This window comes from Mercenaria mercenaria, chromosome 10, assembly GCF_021730395.1.
Source record: "Mercenaria mercenaria strain notata chromosome 10, MADL_Memer_1, whole genome shotgun sequence".
NCBI classification, from domain to species: Eukaryota; Metazoa; Mollusca; class Bivalvia; order Venerida; family Veneridae; genus Mercenaria; species Mercenaria mercenaria.
This window is the reverse complement of record NC_069370.1, coordinates 36,686,114-36,710,683: the sequence shown is the minus strand read 5'-3', so window position 1 is coordinate 36,710,683 and position 24,570 is coordinate 36,686,114. Positions and strand designations below refer to the sequence as shown.

The 24,570-nt window shown below is 37.1% G+C and overlaps 1 protein-coding gene across 2 annotated transcripts in view; it reads right to left on the bottom strand.

Annotated features, from left to right (window-relative positions):
• LOC123560814 (cubilin-like) overlaps positions 1 to 24,570 on the bottom strand; it is a 128,508-nt gene that overhangs the window by 93,212 nt on the left and 10,726 nt on the right. The window contains exons 5-21 of one of the 2 annotated variants that reach the window (XM_053552775.1): positions 22,154 to 22,201; positions 18,260 to 18,298; positions 17,542 to 17,643; positions 16,738 to 16,841; positions 15,448 to 15,577; positions 14,615 to 14,783; positions 13,284 to 13,415; positions 12,833 to 12,928; positions 12,104 to 12,237; positions 9,979 to 10,168; positions 9,069 to 9,184; positions 8,376 to 8,619; positions 7,581 to 7,765; positions 6,714 to 6,879; positions 5,593 to 5,783; positions 4,532 to 4,688; positions 2,106 to 2,296 (exon numbers count right to left, since the gene is read on the bottom strand). In XM_053552775.1, the coding sequence (XP_053408750.1) occupies positions 2,106 to 2,296; positions 4,532 to 4,688; positions 5,593 to 5,783; positions 6,714 to 6,879; positions 7,581 to 7,765; positions 8,376 to 8,619; positions 9,069 to 9,184; positions 9,979 to 10,168; positions 12,104 to 12,237; positions 12,833 to 12,928; positions 13,284 to 13,415; positions 14,615 to 14,783; positions 15,448 to 15,577; positions 16,738 to 16,841; positions 17,542 to 17,643; positions 18,260 to 18,298; positions 22,154 to 22,201 (2,394 nt within the window). Of the gene's footprint in view, positions 1 to 2,105; positions 2,297 to 4,531; positions 4,689 to 5,592; positions 5,784 to 6,713; positions 6,880 to 7,580; positions 7,766 to 8,375; positions 8,620 to 9,068; positions 9,185 to 9,978; positions 10,169 to 12,103; positions 12,238 to 12,832; positions 12,929 to 13,283; positions 13,416 to 14,614; positions 14,784 to 15,447; positions 15,578 to 16,737; positions 16,842 to 17,541; positions 17,644 to 18,259; positions 18,299 to 21,828; positions 21,880 to 22,153; positions 22,202 to 24,570 lie in introns of both variants that reach the window. The other variant, XM_053552774.1, reaches the window with a different exon arrangement.

The window sequence follows — 24,570 nt, the reverse complement described above, 5'->3', positions numbered from 1 at the left end:
GGTACATACACTACTGGCATGGCAAATTTAACAGTCATTTGTTACCCTAATAGAAGGGTAAATATGGTACATAATAATCTTGGTTTTGACCCCACATGATCCAGATCCAAACTTGACCTAGAGGTCGTAAAGACAAACACTCTGACCAATTCTCATGAGTTTCAAACTTAAACTGTGAATTCTAGAGTGTTAACAAGATTTTCCTTTGATGTGGTTTACTGACCTAGTTTCTGACCCCACATAACCCAGTTTCAAACTTGACCAAAGATCATCAAGACAAACATTCTGACCAAGTTTCAAAAAGATTGGGTCACAAATGTTGCCTTTAGAGTGTTAACAAGGCAAATGTTGATGTACGCCAGATGCCAGATGACAATGTTTGTTTTGTTTTGTTGGATTTAACGTCGCACCGACACATGATAGGTCATATGGCAACTTTCCAGCTTTAATGGTGGAGGAAGACCCCAGGTGCCCCTCTGTGCATTATTTCATCACAAGCGGGCACCTGGGTAGAACCACCGACCTTCAGTAAGCCAGCTGGATGGCTTCCTCACATGAAGAATTCAACGCCCCGAGTGAGGCTCGAACCAACATCGATGAGGGGCAAGTGATTTGAAGTCAGCGACCTTAACCACTTGGCCACAGAGGACCCGCCAGACAACAATGACCAGTCACAATAGTTCACCCTGAGCACTTCGTGCTCTGATGAGCTAAAAATAAGACAGAAAAGAAAACATCTCCCTCTAAATCCCCCCTACCTGCCTGTGCATTGGTCCTCCTCTTGACGTTTCTAATACAATGGTAATAATTAAAATGTCATGTATTTTACAGTAGTTGAACTTAGTTATTAACAATTTTACAAAACTGTTAATAGAAAGATGGAAAGCAGGATGGTTCTTCAATTGTCACTCAGTGCTTTTGGTAAATGCATATCTCACCTCTTACAGCTCCATTTAGTTCGAACAGACAATCATATCAAGACTGGCCATACTACCAGTAAATACTATGTACAAATGTATGCTACAAAAGTTTATTTTTGAGAAGAAAAAAAGAATGGGAAAATGCAAACAACAAATTAATCAAGAGTATATAAAAAAAAACAATGTCTGTTTGTGAAATGCATATCTTACCTTGGACCCTCTGTTGGCAATAGTATGTAATCTTTTATATTTGATTGGGACTAATTTTTGAGGATTTCATGGTTAAATGAATCCACAAATTTAAATCACAATGATCAAGTAAAATACACACTAATTCTATACACAAAATTTGAAATCCATGAATCAATATCTCATGAAATAGCCATTTTGGCCAAAACCATTAAATTTTATGCCAGTGAAATTAACCTTTACCCTTCTAAATTTCTACAATGGGCTGGTCCATCATTCGATTTGGGCAGTACCATTTATTATTCGAATGGGGTGTTCACTGACAATTTACTGACTGAATAGCAAACAGAGAAGACCAAGATAAGCTTGCACAGACGTGCAGGCTGATCTTGGTCTGCAGTGGTCGCAAAGGCAGAATCACTTGCCACCAGAAGGCTAAAGGTTAAATGATTTCAGAGTAACTGGTTTTGTAGTTTGGTTCAATCTCAAAATCACATCTTTGATATACAGAACTCCAAAACAACATTTTTAAATTTTGGTATAAAACACATTTGTTTGACTGTAATAATCTGTGACCTTGACCTGATGTGCAAACTGACATTGACACTACCAATCCACTTGGAAAAACAGTGTTTAGACATAATTCATCCAAAAGCTACTTTTATTAGGATTGATAACTCATATCACCAGACCCCAAAGACTTGGGTCTTTTGCCAATTTTCCAGTAACTTGGTTCAGAAATATGTTCCATTTAACAGAACATGTTCCATTATGAGTTCCATTACAAAACCATATTTTGACTGTTTAAATAGAACACAAGGAACATATTAACTAACACCGAAACAGCGTTTTTTGAATCCTTTTTAAGGTATTTAGACACAGTTAATTAGAAGTATCTTTTTGTTTGGGGTAATTCTTGAGACACTATTTCATATGCTTTTAGAGGGACCATTGCAACTGCCGGAGATCTACTAAAAAATTAGTCTGTAAACTTACCTCAAGAAAATCATATGCACAGTCTCCCCCAGACAGTCCACCCTCAATATCAAATGTTGTGAAGGTCAAGGTCACCCTATTTCCGGGAGATTGATTGATGAAATATTCACACTGTCTGTTGCTAGGATACGCATCGGGGAAATATGGTGAACGGATTATTCCAGTTGGCGATGTGAAGATTCCTCCACAGGCTGAATGAAAAACACCAGAAGTATTCAAATTACTGTATGAATTACCTGTCTACATAACTTAAATTAACTAAATTTTTCAAAGCTACAGGTAAGGTTAAATATATATTAAAATAACAGCAAAAAGGCACTTCAGAAAACATGATGAGATCACTCATAATGTGTAGACTGAAGTAGAAAATGCAAGTATTGTCCATAAAACACCACATGTCTGAACCTACCCTGCCACATCTCCGTCCCCCCACCCCCTGCCCCATCCTCCTGTCCCAACAACCACCCACCACCCCCCACCCCCACCACCCATTACTCCACACACGCACACACACATTTCTTATCATTTATTTTGCCTCTGTCACATGAATGAAATCCTCAATTGTACTTAGTTTAGTATTTAAAATGTATTTCAGCTAGGCTCTGAAGAAAGCTTACTACTGTTTGCAGATCAAATTGCCCTTTCGCCTTTTTTTAAATCGATAGAATGGCGATGCTGAAGCTATTTTTGGACCTGACATCTATACAGGTAACTCCGCCCTTTGAGTACAAAAATATTCATTAAACTATTGATAAGAAGAAATCATTTCAACATTATTTTTCTATTAATAGCTCTTGTAGGCCCCTGTGTAAAATGCAGCAAAACAATCTAGAAAAAAAGATTTTAAAAAGGTCTACCACACAAGAATGCTTCAGTCCAAATTCTGTGAAAATCCATGAAAGTATGTCTAAAAATAAATTTTGATGCCATATACAAGGTAACTTATCCTTATCAATAGTTAACCCTGATATGAGCCTATGGTTTTTGTGAGCTAATAATGTTTTTCTTTATCTTTTTGTTTCACAAGTTTCTTATACTTTCTTGAGTTCTTTCACAGATGGGAGACAACTTTTTTCTGGTCATTATAGTAGCATAAGAGTTAAACAACCTTGACAAAACCAAACATGAAAAGATTAAATAACATTTCTGTTAGCTGACAGTTAATACAATGTTTTTTTTTTTTTTTTTTTTTTTTTTTTTTTTGGGGGGGGGGGGGGGGCAGTTACAGATTAATTCAATTCCTGTTCTTTGAAAAACAGTTCCAACTGGAATATATGAAGTTATAATGCACTGAGATCCATTTCATTTCAATATCCAAGGAGACAGTTGAACAAGAAAAGTGCAATTTAAGGCAAAGTCTGTGTGACTTACACCTTGCAAGTAGTACAAGTCATATACAGTTGAAACTTGGTATCTCAAATTCCATGGGATCCAGCATTTTATTTCAACAAAACAGAATTCAACTTAAAAGGAGATTTTGTGCACTTGGGCCTTGAAAATTTCTTCAAGATAGGGGCAATTTTGACATAGTGAGTTCGAAACATTGAGTTTCAACTGTAGTTGCTACTTTATGATTTGCAATTATAGACATTGTCAGGTTGGACGTCTTATAACTTGTGCCAAAAAATAACCTACAGAAGCACATGTACAAGCTAAACTCACCAATATTACTGAGTAACCCAAAAAGTATATTTGAAGGAAATTACTGTAATGATAAATACTTTGAGATAGTAGTGACATATCAATACTGGGATGGATGATATTTGAAAACCATGTAAATCTTTTTACAGGCACACTGGCAGCATCTAGACAGAACCCTAAAACTTCACAAAAAATGGCTTCCTTGAATTATGATCTGAGCAGGGCTCAAACCCAGAGATGATATAAAAGTGATTCCGTTTTTTGTTGTCAATGGGCTTAACATCATACTAACACGATTGAAAACATGGTGACATTCCTGCCTTTGAATCAACAGCGATTAGGGACAAGTGTTTTAGTGTTCAGGATCATAATCACATGCCAAGGGAGGCCTCCAGAGTATATATAAACTAGAAATGTGTCCATGGGACACAGATGCCCCCACTACATGACAAAGGATACCTGCACATGCTGACCAACATTCCTGTAAACTTTGGTGTCTCTAGGTCAAATACTTTTGGATCTACGCGCGACACAACATTAAAATGACCAATTTTTAAATAAATCAGGGGCCATAACTCCTACACAACTGAATGAATCCGGACGCGAAACCCCAGGTGCACAACTACACATGCTGACCAACATTCCTGTAAAGTTTTGTGACTCTACGTCAAATACTTTTGGCGCTAGGCGCAACACAACATTCTCAGAAGGACATACAAGGGCAAATCTATATGCGGCGCCCCCCCCGCCAAAAGTGGGGGCATAAAAATACATATTTCACTTACAGACTTGCCACGTAGCTCTGAAACCAGCCCTGGTCACTGAAGCATCAGATACAAATCTCACATACAGAACATTCTGAGTAGTTGTTAAAGGAACTGGCATAGCATCACCACAGTAACGTCCCATCAGTGGCGCATTCTGGTTACTTCCATCTCTCACCTACAAATGATGTAAAAATTACAGAATTTTACTTATCTGTTTTAATTTCAAGAACAAAGCTTATCAAAGTCACAGAAAATCGCAGTAATTCAAATAGTGTCCAATTATCAATTTGACAGTAAAATAACATGCAATGATCAATCTGACAGTAAAATAATATCCAATTATCAATTTGACAGTAAAATAACATCCAATGACCAATCTTACAGTAAAATAATATCCAATTATCAATCTGACAGTTAAATAACCTCCAATTACCAATTTGACAGTAAAGTAACATCCAATGATCAATCTGACAGTAACATAATATCCAATTATCAATTTGACAGTAAAATAACATCCAATTATCAATTTGACAGTAAAATAACATCCAATGATCAATCTGACAGTAACATAATATCCAATTATCAATAATTTTATTATCTGACATTGAAATAACATCCAATAATCAATCTGACAGGCAAATAACATCTTATGATCACTCTTTGGCAAATAACAACTGATGATCAATCTGACAGGAAATAATAACTGGTGATAAATTTGACAAGAAAATAACACCTGATGATCCATCTAATAGTAAAATAACATCTGACAATCAATCTGATAGAAAATTAACATTTGATGATCAATCTGACAGGTAAATGAGCCAGGATATACAGTATGCATCAGCATAAATTTCTCAAAAATGACTGTGTTTAGAAAAGTTTGAATTATAATCTTTTTGGTAAGGTAAATAACCAAAATGTATGAATTTTGCAAAAAGGCAAAAAACATAGACTCCAAAAATAGTACACATGTAGTTAAATTTTGATGTTCTGACTTAAGGAAACATCTTTCTAGTCCTCATTCAGGAAAACACTGTCCTTTTTACATGACATCTCACAAAACAAAGTAGTAATAATACCTCAATATAGTCATACTGACAATCAGCATGTCCCTCCAGGTCCATATTGGTGAACGTGAGGGAGATCGTGTCTCTTTCGTTCACCCGTACAATCCACACACACTGAGCATCATGGTTATATGGGTTGGGATAGTTAGGTGATATCAATATGCCCGACTCATCTGTGAATGTTCCTCCACAACCAGCATCAGCTGTTGAAAAAAATGTTCAGAAATAAAGAACATACTTAAAAAACCTTAATATTCGTAGACATCTATGTTCTGTGGATTTTGAGGTCGTCAATTCCCAAAATTAGATCCTAACAAACAAGTAAAAATCCTGTTCAATTTATGTTTATAAGTTGAAATCCATGAATTTATACCATACAGAATATTAGCCATTTTGACAGAAAACGTGAAATTCTGAGCCCACAAAATTATTTGCTTTCAAAGTAAGCATAGCCTCTGTATACTGACATCTCTAAACAGTGGCCACTGCTCTACAATGACAGATAATATCTCTCTCTTTTATATAAAGTTCTTGGTGAAATAACCTCTATAGAGCAGTAACCTTTGTACAACAAACACATTTCAGTCTTTCTACAGGAGTCTGCTCTTATGAGGTTGCACCATAAACATTTACCATTAACAAGGCTGAAATTTTAACACGGAAGGCTGAATAGATTTCATCGCTCGTAAATGGATACAGTGAAACCTCTGTGGAGGAATAATGACTGGAAGACCAAAGTTTGTACATTTGACAGAAGTTGTTGCAAAAATTTAGTATAGATCTCGTAAACTTGTCAACTAGGGAAAAAACGTTCTACCTTTTTCATGGTACTTTTTTAAACAACAGACAGTAAAGCACATGGTAGAATGGTCAGATTTGTAACCCCTGGGTGCTGTCCCTTCTTAATGTACACTCCTATTTTTGAATAGGCTAAAATAATTTGATAATTACAGTACTATAGAAAACTTCAGTAAGTCAAATAATTACTTTTTATATCTGCACAATTTTAACACTACATACTGTATGGAATTCTTTACATCTATTTCCATCTCGCAAACTTTTCCACTTATATAGAAAACACATTCTAAGCCCCTAATTTTAAAACAAGTTGAAGTTCGTAACACGATGTTTACCTGCAACAGCTGCGTATGTAATATGGAATCCATTTCCTGTGTTTACACTCGAGTCAGAATGGAATTTAACCCAAGCAGTTGGTCCTGTAGTTGATAGAGGTGCTGGAGATGACGTGTTGCAGTATCTTCTTAAAACCGGACTTGAATCTAGACCTCCATCACGAATCTGGTAAAAAATATGCAAAATAATTATCTATAATTTTTTGGCAGACTGATGTATCTGTTTGTGGTGGATTCTGCAGTATTTCAACAGCATTTACTTTACTGGTTTGCTTCATATTTCTTTAACGCCATTCACCCTTTTAATAGTATTTCTATTTGTTTGTCTACATGTTAGGTTTAAAGTCACAACAAACAAAGATAGATCATACAGTGACTTTCTAGCTTTTTATGGTGGTGGCAGCCATCTGGTCCCCCTCTAGACTTTATTTATTATGAGCCAGTGGCCCCAAGAAGGGGATAAATTTCCGCGTTTGAACAAAAGGAAGAGAAGTTCTTAAACTGATGTTACAGGCAATCATTCATGCACTTCAAGAGAAGAAATCGTTCAAATGTATTTCTATTTTTAGCTCTAGCGGCCCTTAAAAGGTGTCAATTGGAACCTTTTTAAAATATTCGAGTGGACTTTGTCAGGATGCTACTGACCAAGTTTGGGGTAATTCAGATTGGCATTTTCAGAAAAGAAGATGTTTATGTAAATTGAGGACAATGGACGATAAATGTTGGACCATCCACCTATACTTACAGCTCACTATGAACCTTTGGTTCAGGTGAGGTAAAAATTCCAAGATATAAGGGGTATAACACTATCATTATTTCTGTCATAAAAAATCTACCTTAATGTATCCTAGAATTAAAAGTTCTTACCTCTAGGTAGTCATAGTTGCAGTCTGGATGTACTTCAAGGTCTAAAGTGGCAAATGTAAACATAATGTTATTGCCAGGCGACACAGTGATGGTCCAAACACAGTCTCTATCATGAGGGTAGTTGCCAGGATAACCGGGACTGGAGATCTCACCGTGATCTGCCCCGGCCAAGTTACCACCACAAACTGAAACGAATGTCAAAATTTTGCGATATATAGCCTGTATATTTCTTTGTTTTGTTTGATTTAAGTCACACTATCGCAAGTTATATGATAAAGTGTCAAACTTTCCAGCTTTAACGGTGAAGGGAAATACTAGGAGGCCCCTCTTTCCCCTAACACACAGTGTCTCGGACATTATTTCAGGCACTTGACAGAACCTGGGCAGATCCAGTACCTTCTAGAGATAGCTTCTTCACTAGCAGGAGCCAATGATCTAAAGTCGAAATCCTAACCACCTTAACAGCCATAAAGACTGTTGTAATATATGTAAATATTCTATTCATTTTTTATTTATTTCATTTTTCCAATGTATCATAAACCAGCAAAGAATTACCCTAATAGATTTAGGGACACAGATAATCAAATACAGTCAAACTTCATTCCCTTCAACTTGACACAAGCAAAATAACTTCCAGTCATTTGTAGCTCAAGCCATTGAAAAAGATACATTGTACAGATATTTTGCAGGACTCAACGGGGAGTTCGAGCAAAGGGCGGTGTACAAATTATCCAAGTTCGAGTGAATGAAGTTTGACTATAACAGAAGAGTAGATATTTTTTTCCCAGAACACACCTGGCAGAGCTGAGGTCCATTGCACAGTAAATCCATCACTAGCAACAGATACGTCTGATCGGAACCAGAAATACATCTGATGATGGGTACTGTTGATTGGCTGACCGTTGTTTGGTGCAGCATCTCCGCAGTATCTACCTATCGCATAAGAAGCGGCAGTTGGTCCATCATTTATCTGCAGGAAGTCGTAGTTACAGTTCGGATGAGGCTCAATGTTGAATTGTGGGAAGGTTACCCTCACAATCTGGAAAATATTATGACAAAATATACCTTCTGTTACTGATGTATAAATCATACTCTCTCTTATATTATATTGGTTATAAGTCTCCTTCTGGTAACATGTTTAAATAAGATATGGATATCACATTTTATTGTTTCACTTTATTGCTTTTTATCCTCGACAGAAAGTAAACATAGTCAAAGTCATCAATGTAAGTATTCCTGTCCTTTTTAATGATGGTCTTATACTGTGAAATCATATAATTTTAAGGTCATGAAATTTCATTGTTTGGGTTTAAACGGTTATCTCCTGGAGATAAGAATTTAAAGATTTGAATTTTTGACCATATAATGAATGTAAATTTTACTTGTACGTTGGGATTAAATTTCATGGACGGGCCTCCAACACAAAATCCACAAGAACAGTCCCACAATAGATATTAATGATTTCACAGTCCTTGTACAATACTGTACCTTCCCATAAGTAGTTGTTATTCTCCATGCACAACTAACATCATGTGGGTACTGAGAACCGGGGACTGTTGGGAACCGGAATGTTCCAGATTCCCCCGTCAAATATCCACCGCATACTGAAAATGTTAAAAATGGTCAGCGATTTCAATCTTGGTCTACAATATATCTTTCATAGTTTAGATTTTGGCTAAGCCAGCTGATGCTAATTTTCCCTTGTGAAAATAAAACAAATAATAAATGAGGCGTGCCATGGGAAAACCAACATAGTGGCTTTGCAACCAGCACGGATCCAGACCAGCCTGCGCATCTGCGAAGTCATAGTTTAGATTTTGGCTAAGCCAGCTGATGCTAATTTTCCCTTGTGAAAATAAAACAAATAATAAATGAGGTGTGCCATGGGAAAACCAACATAGTGGCTTTGCGAACAGCATGGATCCTGACCAGATTGCGCAGATGCGCAGGCTGCTCTGGATCCATGCTGGTCGCATTCCACGCAGTCTGGTCAGGATCCATGCTGCTCACTAACAGTTTCTCTAATTGCAATAGGCTTTGAAAGCAAACAGCATGGATCCTGACCAGACTGCGCAGATGCGCAGGCTAGTCTGGATCCATGCTGGCCGCAAACCCACTATGTATACTGAAAAGCCTAATGGAATTAGAGAAACTAACAGCGAACAGCATGGATCCTGACCAGACTGCGCGGATGCACAGGCTGGTCTGGATCCATGCTGGTTGCAAACCCACTATGTTGGTTTTCTCATGGCACGGCTCAATTATGAATTTCATTACATGTACTTTTTGAGGAACATTTTCCATAGGAAATTCCCTACATTTTTACATCAAACACTGTGTGGTTAAGGACATTTAAATTTCTTGACACTATAATGAGCAAAAGGCATTAAAAACTTACCCTGTTGTTCAACCTCACAGTTACTGCCAGTGTATGATTCAGTACACTGACAAACATAGCCGTTAACCCTGTCTGTACACGAGCCTCCATTCTGACATGGATTTGATGCACATTCGTTGATATTTGTCTGACAGTTCTGATCAGTGTATCCCGCCTGGCACACACATCGATAACCGTTGTCGTTTACATTCTGAAAGAGGTAAAATTACTTTTTCAAACAACTGTCAAATATCCTTCATTATTGGCAACTCTAATAACAGCTGGTCGACAGTCAAATCTGCATTATTAATACAACAGTTCGGGGACTAAAAAGTGGCCTTTATTTATCAGAATTTTTCATTCAGAACTGAGAAATTTGCACTTAGTTAAAATTGTAAGTTGATGGTCCTATGGACTTGACTTAAACAACTAGGCCATTGATAGTTTAACTTTTACTATACTGTTAGATATTTAACCTTTAGTCTACTGGTGGCAAGTGATTCTGCCTTTGCGACCAGTGCAGACCAAGATCAGCCTGCACATCTATGCAGTATGATCATGGTCTGCACTGTTCGCTATTCAGTCAGTAAATTGTCAGTGAACACCCCTTCAAATAATAAATGGTACTGCCCAAATTGAATGATGGACCAGTCCATTTTAGAAATTTAGCAGGCTAAAGGTTAAGAGATTTCCCAACTTCGAAGACTAGCTGACACTGACACCAGCTACTCCAATACCAAAATAACAGCATTGCAGTGGCCTAATGAATAAGGCACTTGTCCCACAATTTGAAGGAGGAAGGTTTGAGCTTTGTCAGAGGCGGCGCCTGTTACTGAAGAGAGACTGGTAGATGAGCCGGCAGCTAGTTAAATAATGGTTACTGACTGTCTGTTTGGTGCCTGGCATTAAACAAGAGGGCCATGATGGCCCTATATCGCTCACCTGTTATCATTGCACTTGAGGACAAGAAGGTCCTAAAAATATCTAAGTCCAAAGGACAGGAACAACAAAGGGAAGAAATTTAACCAAAAAGAAAAAAAAAACGTACAAGGTATAGATATGTTAAAAATATACCTAAAAATTGGAGGTACCGTCCATGTTGTACCACAGAAAACTGGTCTCGTGTTTTCCCTACGGCCAATAATAAAAAAGTTACTAAAAATAAGCTATTTATAGTAACGTAAAAGGGAAGTAATTAAAAAAAAATAAATATTGTAGGTGGACAAAAGAAGGATCTGCCAAATAAATCTGTTGACATAAATGAAATTTCAGATCAGTATCTTCATTAGTTACGGAGATATAACAATTCTAATTTGAAATACAGGGAGGTAATTTGACATAAAATCAGTCCATAGTTATCTACCCTGATTGTCTCAGTCCAACTAATAACAAAAATGAAATTTCAAATAAGTCCTGTAAGTACTTACTGATATAAATCCATTTTGATTACAATCAGGGGAGGTAATCAGATATAAAATAACTCTGGAACCTATGATTGGATCTGATTTGTCATGGAATCCAAGATTTATTGTTGTTGAAGATATTTTAGAAGTTTGTAACAAATAAAACCATAAATGAAGTCTCTAGCTGCAAAAGCCAAAATAGCCAATTTTGGACCTTTAAGGGGCCATAACTCTGGAACCCATGATGGAATCGGGCCAGTTCGAGAAAGAAACCAAGATCTTATGGTGATACAAGTTGTGTGCCAGTTTGGTAAAAATCAAGTCATAAACAAAGCTGCTATTGTGCAGACAAGGTCAAAATAGCTAATTTTGGCCCTTTCAGGGACCATAACTCTAGAACCCATAATGGGATCTGGCCAGTTCAAGACAGGAACCGTGATCTTATGGTGATACAAGTTGTGTGCAAGTTTGGTTAAAATAAAATCATAAATGAAACCACTATGTTGACGGACAGATGGACGCACGCACAGACTGACGACTGACGACGGACAACGGACGAAGGGTCATCACAAAAGCTCACCTTGTCACTATGTGACAGGTGAGCTAAAAACAGGAATCAGGAAGTAATGCAGTTCAATGTATGTAGGTGTCTCATAAGCCAACACGGCTGGCCCTTTCAGTAGGGGTGACACTACAATAAACAAACACTTTACTTTTATTTAATAGTTAGAAAAGACAATTACCTGACATGCTGCACCGTTCATACATGGTGTGCTGCCACAAGGTCCAGTCACAGGTCCCTGTGAGACACAGCCCGAAGCCCCAATACCATTACCAACATAGCCTGGGGCACATGTGCAGGTGCGACCCTCAAACCCTATAAAAAAATCAAAACAAATACCAACAAAATATTCTGCCGGACGAATTGTAAAATGTCAAACAGTTCAGAAGGTAACTACTATATATGGCTGAAGTATGGCTGGAAAGGCAATTTTGTAGAATGATTCAATAGGTACAAGACAAATCATGTATCCTGTGCAAAAATACTGTTCGTTCAGTAGAACACAAGCTGAAATCTTTTCTTTTCCCTTTACATAACTTTACCTTCAAGTCAAAGATGCCTTTCTTCAAAAAAAAAATCAAAATATCTATTACTCTTACTCTGGTAGCCTATAAAATTTCATTTCTAACTTTCTCATATTTAGTGATTTATCTCTTGGGCGCAATGAAATATTACAGGTCAAATGCTGCTTAAATGCTTAACCCTGGTTACCATGATGACCATGCACTCTCAATTGTAGCTAAAAACAAATGCAAAATACAAAAATCTATGTTTAGGTTACAAACAAGAAGACTAAGGCAGAAGCATAAATAAAATTTCTTACAAAACTTCACCGTGTTGAGTGTCAAATTCTTTTCATTTTAGCTTGAAAATTTACAATTTAAAGACAAACAAATTCAGCTCTCCTTACCTGGGCTTTCAGTACAAGCAGCCTGAGGGTGACAGCCACCATTATTGTCCTGGCAAACACCGACCCAGTTACAGGACACTCCATCTCCTTGGTAACCTAGTCATAAAACAATGTGCATGTCAAAATTACAAGGTCTGTAACTCTACAGTGCAACTAATGCTGCTGACTACTACTGACTACATGTTGAGTTCAGAAGGTGGATCACAACAACCAATATAAAAGCCACATACTTTTTTCCCTGGGCCAGGAAATTGTTCTGATGTTAAAATCTATGGGAAGAAAATCAATGAAGTTGTCCAAAATTTGTAGAGAATAAATTTTTTGGTAATACAGGTACATTTGGTAGATTAACCGTCTGCAATAAAACATAAAAAACTGCTAAAAATGGCACTAATCCTACATCAAACAAACAACCAAGATTTTATAAATTTATACAAGTGAAGTTTTATACCTGCAGGACAAGGTCCACAAGTACGAGACCCTAATGTATTAGTGCACTGTACCATAGGGGACATAGAGCATCCTCCATTGCTCACAGCACACTCGTTAATGTCTGTACATACAAAACCATTTCCACTGTAGCCTGTAACAAATTTCAAGCCAACTGTCAAGGAAACTAATAAAACATGATTAAGAAAAAAACCAGGTTTAAGGCCCCGTAGGAAACCTTACCCTGTTTTAAAATAATCCCCATAACTGGTTTGAAAAGGGTCAGATAGCCATCCACCTATTACTAGTACCTTTTACAATATTATGATGTTAAAGTTAATAGAAACAAATAAATGTAAAGTCAAACTTCAGTTGCTAGAACTCGACGGGACTAGCAGAATACAGTCAAACCTGTGTACAAAGACCACTCTTCGGAAAAAGTAAAAGTGGTCTTTGTTCACAGGTGGTCTTTATTTGGGGAGAATGGTCACTTCTCAGTTAGCCATTATCATGCTGATAAAAAGTATTTTTACAGCTTCCTGCTTTCTTTATGCTCTATGTATTAATTCGGCCGGTGCAAACTAGAAAATTTCCAATCAAGCAGTAATTATTATGTTTGCTATAATACAAGTCATGAAAATTCGGCGGATTTCAAATATTTTCATGCCGGAACGGTCTAGCTTGGCCATTATTGGGGGGCAAATATGACCCTTGGGAATGAATAAGGCCGGTCGCTGGTCTCAGTCGCCAGGTGGTCGTTATTCACGGCCTTTTTATGAGCATTTTCCTACGGGGGGACCAGAGACAGGTCGTTGCCGACAGGTGGTCGCTATTCACGGGTGGTTGCTAGCACAAGTTTGACTGTATGTTCAAGTGTTCGAGACATCGAACAAAAGTGATTATATAGGGATTTTCCCGACACCTGACGATGAGTTTGATCCAACTGTGGTGTTTGAATTATCCGAGTTCGAGTGAACCAAGTTTTACTGTATACTGTGAGTAGCACCTATACATATGTTCACATAATAAACTGATACATCAATGCCTAGAAGTAGATAAGTGCATTGAAACAAAGATGCATTTATTCAGTTTTTGAAATTAGGTGATAATTTTATGTTAAAATACAATATGAATGATCTTGGTGGTATCAGAGGGATTTTTAAATATTCTTATAAAGTTATCTTTTGAAACAGACTTTGACAAAATTGCACATTTTGAAAAGCAATCAATAGTCTTTCTTGGCAGTTCCTGAAAAATCCACAAACATCCTTTAAATCCTTTGATATTTGTTAAGATCCTGGGCCTAAGATATGTTGTACACTTCACACAAACTTTTGAGGATATGCCTATTACCTGCTGGGCATGAGCCACAGGTGAAAGATCCCGGCAGGTTTATACAGGGCACTGGTGGGTTAGCTGAGCAAGGTGGTCTGTTGGCTGTACATTCATTCACATCTGCCACACAGGCTGGGTCCGAGCCAGAGTTTGTCCATCCATCGTCACATATACAGGTATACTTTGGCTACAAGAAAAATATCATTGTAAAATTAGATTAGCTAACATTTAAAGCCAAGCTAGGCAGCTCTGAATGGGAAAAGACAGCTCAACCTATCTAGATGTCATGAGTCTGACCCCTGGGGAAGGTCAATTTTAATCGAGATGACATAGTTAAAAGTTACTTATGTAAAGGAATTATGCTTACATCTCTAATACAAGCAAGTGTAGTTCTTTTCAACATTTTCAAAATAAATAGCCTTTGAAAACACAAGAATAGTGGTACAGTGTATATGTGAGATGTATCTACTACCCCTGGGATTGGGTGCTACTCTGAACTCTTGCACCTCACAATATGGGCACAAGTTCTGAATTTTCCAGGAATCAACTTTAAAATCAAAAGTGATTCAAAACTAAAATCAATCTTAAAGAAGTTAAAATCTTTCAAACACAAATATATGTGCAGCTGAACCTGCTTTAGGGGTCACATGTATTAAACAACCACTTGTCTGCTTATTTCCAACATTGACATTTGTTCTAATTTCAACTTGTCTTAAGCAGCCAGTCAGCTGACTTCCTGATCTGACTTTCTGTGCTAGTTTCAACCTGTCTTACTCAGCCACCTGCCTTAAAAAGCCAGACTGTTTCACTCCTTTGGCTGGCTGCTTACTGCAGATTGACTGTAATATTACCTGTCCAGGCTGTACTCTAGGTGTGTTCACACATGTACCATGGCCACAAAGTTCTGCCGATGATGCTCCTGTGCAATCATCATGGCTCTCTGTACATCGTACACCATGCCAGTTGGCTGTACACTGACATCTATAGATACAAAAAGTTACATATTCCATATACTGTCAAGATTATACTTGTGGCCACCTTTATGAAGCAGATAAAGTCAAACTTTATTCGCTCGAACTAGGATAAATTGAACTCCACCCTTCGCTCTTACACATCCTCATTTCCCAGTAAAATCCCTAAATAATCTATATTGTTCGACAAAATTTTGTGGTCCCGCTGAGTTTGAGTTAACGAAATTTGACTGTATGTCTTAAGAAGCCATATTTTTAAGTCCCCAAAATTCTGTATATATCATGCTGAACTCTTGCAGATTCTGTGATTAAGACAATTTATAGAATAAAAGTTTAAAAAAAAACAACCTACAATTACCACTTATTTTATGTTCAAAAGTTGACATCCACACTTTTCAAACTCTTACAAAAGTGCCATTTTGGCCAAAATTACAAAGTTCTATGCCCACAAAATAAAATTACTTTAGAGTACTGCATAAATAAATTTACTTTGGAATTGTCAAATTATTGCAAAACTTGCCTGTGATGTTGATTTTACTGTCAACCTCCACATTTTTATTAATATTTGGTTGAGTCTGGACAACAGTTTTCAATCATGTTTCATTACATATACTGACAGTTTATCTTTAATTTTCTTTCATTAAAAACTATTGTTGTGCAAAATAAATAAATGTCTGTTGACAGAGGCTGTATGAACACTGAACATTTTGACCTAGCAACGTAAGTCAAGCATTCCATAGATAACCTTCAGTAAAGTGCATATTTAGTTCATGTTATCCTGACACATTAACAAGCAGCTCCAACTGGACTCAGACATTTAAACAAGGCAAGTCTTTGAGGTCAGTGCAACTCTTCAGGAAATGGATTACATTGGGGAAAAATGCCTATATGCAGTAGCAATGATGTTTTAACCTTTACCCTGCTAAATTTTTTAAAATGGATTGGTTCATCATCCAATTTAGGTAGTACCACTTGTTATTCAAAGGGATGTTCACTGAAAATTTAACTGACAGAATAGTGAACATTGAAGACCATGATCAGCCTGCAAAGGCGGAATCACTTGCCACCAGCAGGCTAAAAGTTAAAGATGGTCAATCTTCTTATTCTCAGCTGCATTGTAAGATACATGTAAGCCTCACAGATATTAGTATTGTAGGGTTATATACATACGTAAAGCTTCCAACAGTATTAATGCAAGTTGCACCATTCTGACAACCCAAGTCAGTCCCAACGTAAATTGAACATTCATTCACATCATCATCACAGTTTGGACCCTGTGTTACAGAAAGATAAAAAAAAAGAAACATAGATTATCCCCACCCAAACAACATGGCACAAATACAGAGGCAGTATCCATTCAGCTGCACCATGAGAAACCCAACATAGTGCATTTGCGACCAGCATGGATCCTGACCAGACTACGTGGATGTGGACCATGCTGTTCACTTTCAAAGCCTATTGCAATTAAAAAAACCATTAGCAAACAGCATGGATCCTGACCAGACTGCGCGTACGTGCAGGCTGGTCTGGATCTCTGCTGGTTGCAAATGCACTATGTTGGTTTTCTCATAGTGCGGCTCAGTTGCTTTTTTGATGTCTAATTTTGAAACATATCACTGCAGTTGAAACTGGATATCTCAAACTCAATTATCTCAGAATTCTGGCTATATCAAAGACATTTTCAAGTCCCGTCTTGAAATTACATTCACAACTTATCATTTTAAGTCAAATTTCCTGTCATGAAGTAAAACACTCAAGCACTTGGAATTTCAGATACCAAGTTTCAACGTGTTAGGTACATTCTAAAGGAAATTTCTCAATATTGGATTATTAGAGAGCCTCCACAAACACTTTATGATAAATCCTACACTCCATATACAAGTCTTCCTCTATTAAGCTGGAAAGTGGCGATAATGACCCAAGATGTTAAAATTCGTGAAAACAGCTGCACAGAAGAGATATAACTTTACTAACCTGGAAAGCATCTGTACATCTGCAGAAGAAGCCATTGTATGTGTCCACACAAGTTCCACCATTTCTACATGGATTACTGCTGCACTCGTTGGTAGTCAATAACTAAAAAAATAAATAGTACCATCTTGTTTTGTCTCACTAAGATCAGAAGCGGCCTGTGCCAGTCATTTTAGGTAGTAATACCTTGGAATTACTACCTTGAAACTTTGGTAAAAGGGAAATAAAGCATCTAATGTTGCCATTTTTTGGTGAAAATTGCTGTACCAGTATTTAAAGGGACTTTTCTGAGGAGACATCATTTGTACATGACATCTACTATAAAAGAAAAAGATCTATATATAGGCCAAAAATAAAATCTGGCTAGTTTGTGGTTAATTTAGGGCAAGTGTCTGGAAGTGGCTTATGGGATCATTAGTCCTACATTATAAAATACCTCCAATAATGTCAAAGGAAAACTTCATATATATAATAACATGCATCCCCTTTGAAGGGCTATATGGGTATTTAATCACAACTGTGTTCTGTAAACCAAGTGTGCTTAAACCTGTCATCTCATTCATTTTATTTCAAATTTTTACAAGTTGCCATTTTTTAATGGACATATTTGCATATATTTTGAGACTGCAACAAGATTTGCCTAACACTGTGCCAATATACTTTCCCCATTAAATAATTGTACTATTATTATTATCATCATTATTACAAAAAAAAATCTCACCGTCTGGAGGTTTTCAACAGTGTCCTCTAGCTGACTGACCTGCAACAATAAAATTGACACTATGTATTACTACTTTTACAACTCTTATCAAAATGGCTATTTCACTGATAAAGAAAAAAAAGAACAAAGAAAAAAGAAAAAAACAGACAAAAGTTTTTCTAGTCAATTAACAACATATTCTATGCAGAGATTTAATAGCTAAAGGCAATATTTAAGGAGGTGCACTGTTAGCACTAAACACAAATTTACAGTTATTCACAACACAATGCTAATTTACAGAAATTCAATTGAAATATTGTTTTGGTGACGGACCAAACAGAAACACGTAAGAATATGGACAAATGTAAGAATTTTTTCAAAAAACTTTTGACACGCTTAACATTCCTCAGGGACAAATTTTAAACAGATAATAGTAGTTCCAACAATAAGACATGTTCATGCATATAATATCTTTTTCAATGATGTAAGAGATGCCTGAGATTTCAAACTTGTATAGAGTGTGCATCCTTTTTATAACATAAAACTAGAAAATGCTTTTGTAAAAAAGCGCATGTCTCCCCCAATGCAAAGTCCTATAGGCAAGAAGTTAATAGGGGTCAGGAGCGAAAGTCAAAGAGACACTGATGGTTGGCTGCAATAGGGATCATCTACTTGGCATGTCCAGTCATCCCGCTAAATTTCAACACTCTTGGCCTAGTGGTTCTCAAGTCACTGTTCAGGCTCCTGTGACCTTGACCTTTGATCAAGTGACCTCAAAATAAGTAGGGGTCATCTACTCTGCATGTCCAATCATCCTATTAAGTTTCAACATTGTAGGTCAAGTGGTTCTCGAGTTATTTCCAAAAAAATGATTTTACATGAACAGGCCACTGTGACCTTGACCTTTAATAGACTGACCCCAAAATCAATAGGGGTCATCTACTCTGCATGTTCAATCATCCTATGAAGTTTCAACATTCTGGGTCAAGTGGTTCTCAAGTTATTGATATGAACTGGTTATCAATGTTCAGGCCTCTGTGACCTTGACCTTTAACGGAGTGACCCCAAAAGCATTAGGGGTCATTTACTCTGCATGAACAATCATCCTATGAAGTTTCAACATTCTGGGTCAAGAGGTTCTCAAGTTATTGATTGGAAATGGTTTTCCATGTTCAGGCCCCTGTGGCCTTGACCTTTAACAGAGTCACCCTAAAATCGTTATGGGCCATCTACTCTGCATGACCAATCATCCTATGAAGTTTCATCATTCTTGGTCAAGTGGTTCTCAAGTTACTGACCGGAAATGGTTTTCAATGTTCAGGCCCCTGTGACCTTGACCTTTCACAGAGTGACCCCAAAATTGTTAGGGGTCATCTACTCTGCATGAGCAATCATCCTATTAAGTTTCAACATTCTGAGTCAAGTGGTTCTCAAGTTACTGACCGGAAATGGTTTTCAATGTTCAGGCCCCTGTGACCTTGACCTTTAATGGAGTGACCCCAAAATCAATAGGGGTCATCTACTTTGCATGTACAATCATCCTATGAAGTTTCAACATTCTTGGTTAAGTGGTTCTCTAGTTATTGATCGGAGATGGTTTTCCATGTTCAGGCCCCTGTGACCTTGACCTTTGATGGAGTGACCCCCAAATCAATAGGGGTCATCTACTCTTCATTATCAATCATCCTATGAAGTTTCAACATTCTGGGTCAAGTGTTTCTCTAGTTATTGATCGGAAATGGTTTTCAATGTTCAGGCCCCTGTGACCTTGACCTTTGACGGAGTGACCCCAAAATCAATAGGGGTCATCTACTCTTCATGACCAATCATCCTATGAAGTTTCAACATTCTGGGTCAAGTGGTTCTCTAGTTATTGATCGGAAATGGTTTTCAATGTTCAGGCCCCTGTGACCTTGACCTTTGACGGAGCGACCCCAAAATCAATAGGGGTCATATACTCTTCATGGCCAATCATCCTATGAAGTTTCAACATTCTGGGTTAAGTGGTTCTCTAGTTATTGATCGGAAATGGTTTTCAATGTTCAGGCCCCTGTGACCTTGACCTTTGACGGAGTGACCCCAAAATCAATAGGGGTCGTCTACTACAGCAGCCCTACAACCCTATGAAGTTTGAAGGTTCTAGGTCAACTGGTTCTCCAGTTATTGCTCGGAAATGAAGTGTGACGTACGGACGGAGGGACGGACGGACGGAAGGACAGACGGACGGACAGACGGACGGACGGACAGGGCAAAAACAATGTCTCCTGGAGGAGACATAATTATATGGTCTAAAACGGTGTAAGTGGCCACTTGTGTTTCTTTTGTTTCTTTTCAATTAAGCACCATTTTTCAACAGCATTTCAGTTACGTAACAGCTGGCAGTTCACCTAACCAGTGTTCCTGGAATCTGTACCATTACTAACCTCTTCTCAACAAGTAACTGCCAACTTCCCTACATGAATCAGGGGTGAAAAATGAATAATTTCAGACACATTGTCTTTTTTCAGCTGTAATAACACAATCCCATGATCCATAGATCTGTGCCCTCCCCACTGAGCTACATGGGCGTGCTTTAGCCGGCACCTATGTTGAGCAGCCACTTGCCTTAGGCAGCCAGTCAGCTTACTTCACAAACTGAAATTTTGTTCTAATTTCAACTTGTCTTTACCAAGTATCTGCCTTAAGCTGCCAGACTGTATCACTACCTTGGCTGACTGGTTAATACAGGTTTGACTACATAATCAGTTAATTGATGCAGATGATACTAAATGCAGCAGTCTGTCTGTACTTCAAAAAATGTCAGGGGGAGGGAGGTTGTCATATAATACTGCAATTTTAGTCAAATTTTAATGCACATGTTGATAAAATATTTGTAAAACCTAATTTTGCAGTTCAAAACTAAAACCTGTCCATTTACATATTATGCTTTATAAAACAACTTTCAAAACTTTATGTTTGAAATCTCAATCTCTCTGACCTACACAAGACAGAATTTAAAATAAATTTTGCATTTCATAATGGTTTTATACATGCATTAATTATTTTCTGTTATGCATTTGATGGTACACAAGACGCCTAGTGATTCCAACCTTTCACCTGGTGTACATGCACTATAAACTTTACAACAGGATTTAATCTCACAGACATGCATACTTATGTTGACGAAAGTGATAGAAGTTTCTTTAAAACATCCAAAATGCATTAAAATTAGGCACAATAATCAGGCACCCAGGTTGTATGCAGAGTTTTAAAACCAGTCTTGCCATTAGTCAATATCAAAGACTGTGCTCAAAGGTATCCAATCAGATGCAAGAGTTTTGAAAACTGGTTAATATCACTTTCGTAACATTTAACAAGATCTCTTGTTATATATTCAAACATTCACGTAAAGCATTCTGCAAATCATTTTATCAAACAAACTGATTATATTTTCTCAAAAATTATACTACATGTATGTATTATAAAAATACATAAGTAATCTCCCTTGGATAAATTCATCACAAATGCATACATGCACTCAATTATCAATCATAAAATCCTTTGAAAATGAAGCTGAAAGGAGCATGCACCAGCCATTAAAAAAATTATACTTTTCTTCTAAGTCTTCGAAGGCGAGAAGTATTCGAGCGTGATCGTCGCACCTAGCAACAAAGAATATATAATATCAAATACAACTGTAACACATATTTTTCTTGTACATTTTTCTCTGCAATGCCCAGGTCATCTTCTTATAATTAAATGCTGCACATTTCATCATGCTGACACCATGCTGACACCAGTGACCTTGGCATAATTCCTTCATCACCTTATTTCATCACCTTGACACCACTGATCTTGGCACCAATGACCTTGGCGTCAGTGACCTTGCAATAATCCCTTCATGACCTTGATTAACCTTTTGACCTCTAAACTTACCCTGAATAACAGCTGCTGTAGATCGTTGCCATTTTCAACAGAAGAAACCTAATACAAACGATATAAATACACATAGAATAAAGTATGAAAATGGTATAACATTTCTTTGTTTTGGCTTTTTTTCGTATAGTAGAAATCTATAGATTTTCAAATTTAAAGATAAAATGAGGGGTAATTTTGATTTTTTTGTTAGGATTTAATCTCCAGGACCATAGCACCCATGAAATCCACCAATATTATTAACATTTTCCGCTATAGCATTCTCTACAAAACTTTATATATTCTTTAAGTAAGTAAACTATGTAATACATTTGAAACATTATTAACAGTGAAATATATTCAGCAATGTGACTACTTTGTTCATAAGAATAATTCAAAGAATCGTGTATTATACTATAAATGGTTCTTGGTGTATGAATCATGCGCATGATTGTGTGTGAGAGCTTATTTATAGTCACCATCGGTAACCCATTTGAGTGACTCTTCCTGGAAGATACAGACGATGCTCCAATTCAAGAACATGCCCTGGTTCTTTAGCATGCCAGGTGTAAAGCACCCATATACCAGACTTTTATCCCAATGTATTTTTTTTAGTTTGAGGAGCAGGTGCTGAAACAAAACCTCCCAAGCTTCGTAGTTAGACAGTGTTACTACTGGACCGCTGCGTCTGCTGTTATAGTCATCTATTGTAAGGTGCAAGCTTTAGTGGCTTGAAAGTTATATGAGCCGTGCCATAAGAAAACCAACATAGTGGCTTTGCGACCAGCATGGATCCAGACCAGCCTGCGCATCCGCGCAATCTGGTCAGGATCCATGTTGTTCGCTTTCAAAGCCTACTGGAATTAGAGAAACTGTTAGCGAACAGCATGGATCCTGACCAGATTGCGCGGATGCGCAGGCTGGTCTGGATCCATGCTGGTCGCAAAGCCACTATGTTGGTTTCCTTATGGTGTGGCTCATATCTGCTTTGAACATTATGATCTGATATTTAGATGTCATAAGTTTAGTTGTGCCAATAACTGTAACTTAAATCGCCATTACAATTTAATGTAGTAAACCTGTACTTAGAATCAACATTTTCTATTTGATCACTTAATTCTTCATATGCAATTTTGGCACTCTCCGGCTATCATGAAACACAATTTTCTGTTATGGCTGAGGGATGCTAAAATCACATACAATAAATACATAATTGCACAGAAACTGCCGTTATTACCCGCCCATTACCTTAAGAAGTGTATAGTTACAGTTCTAATGCTAATATTAAATGTCAATTATATACCACCAGTGACGTTACCAATAGCAGAAATGTAACTACTTCCATATTTTCATTAAATTAACCGGAGCATAAAATAGACACCAGCAAGCTGAATTATCATGACTTAGAATTAAATGCAGAAGACCACTGACAAACCTTAGCAAAATTCATCATACAAAAAGTGAAAGAAATGGAGAGCATATAAATAAAGCCGAACTTTGTTCTCTTGAACTCGATGAGACAAGAAAAATTTGTTTGAGTTCAGTAGTTCGAGCCATCGAAAAAAAAAACATTAGTATCTAGATATTTTGCCTGGACTTGATTACAAGTTCAAGCAAAGGGTGGGGCATTAATTATAAGAGTTCAAGCAAACAAAGTTTGACTGTGTTGATTATTTGAATTTTGATTAATGCAAAAACAAATTGCACAAAAATATACAAAATCCACAAAAAAAAAGTTTTTTGATTAATGCAAACACAAATTTCACAAAAAAATAATAGTTTTTGGATTAATGCAACCACAAAATCCACAAAAAAATACAAAATCCACAAAAAAAAAGTGTTTTGATTAATGCAAACACAAATTTCACAAAAAAATAGATTTTGGATTAATGCAACCATATATTCCACAACAAGAGGACCATGATGGTCCTGAATCGCTTACCTATCCCCACATGACCCAGTGTTGAACTGAGCATGACGTTGTTATTTCTATTATTTGACAAAGTGACCTAGTTTTTCAGCACATGTGACATAGATATCATCAAGATAAAAAATTCTGACCAATTTTCATGAAGATCCATTGAAAAATATGGCCTCTAGAGAGGTCACAAGGTTTTTCTACTATTTGACCTAATGACCTAGTTTTTGAAGGCACGTGACCCACTTTTAAACTTGACCTAGTTATCATCAAGGTGAACATTCTCACCAATTTTCATGAAGATCTCGTGAAAAATATGGCCTCTAGAGAGGTCACAAGGTTTTTCTATTTTTCGACCTACTGACCTAGTTTTTGACAGCACATGACCCAGTTACGAACCTGACCTAGATATCATCAAGCTGAACAGTCTCACCAATTTTCATGAAGATCCATAGAGAAATATGGCCTCTAGAGAGGTCACAAGGTTTTTCTATTTTTAGACCTACTGACCTAGTTTTTG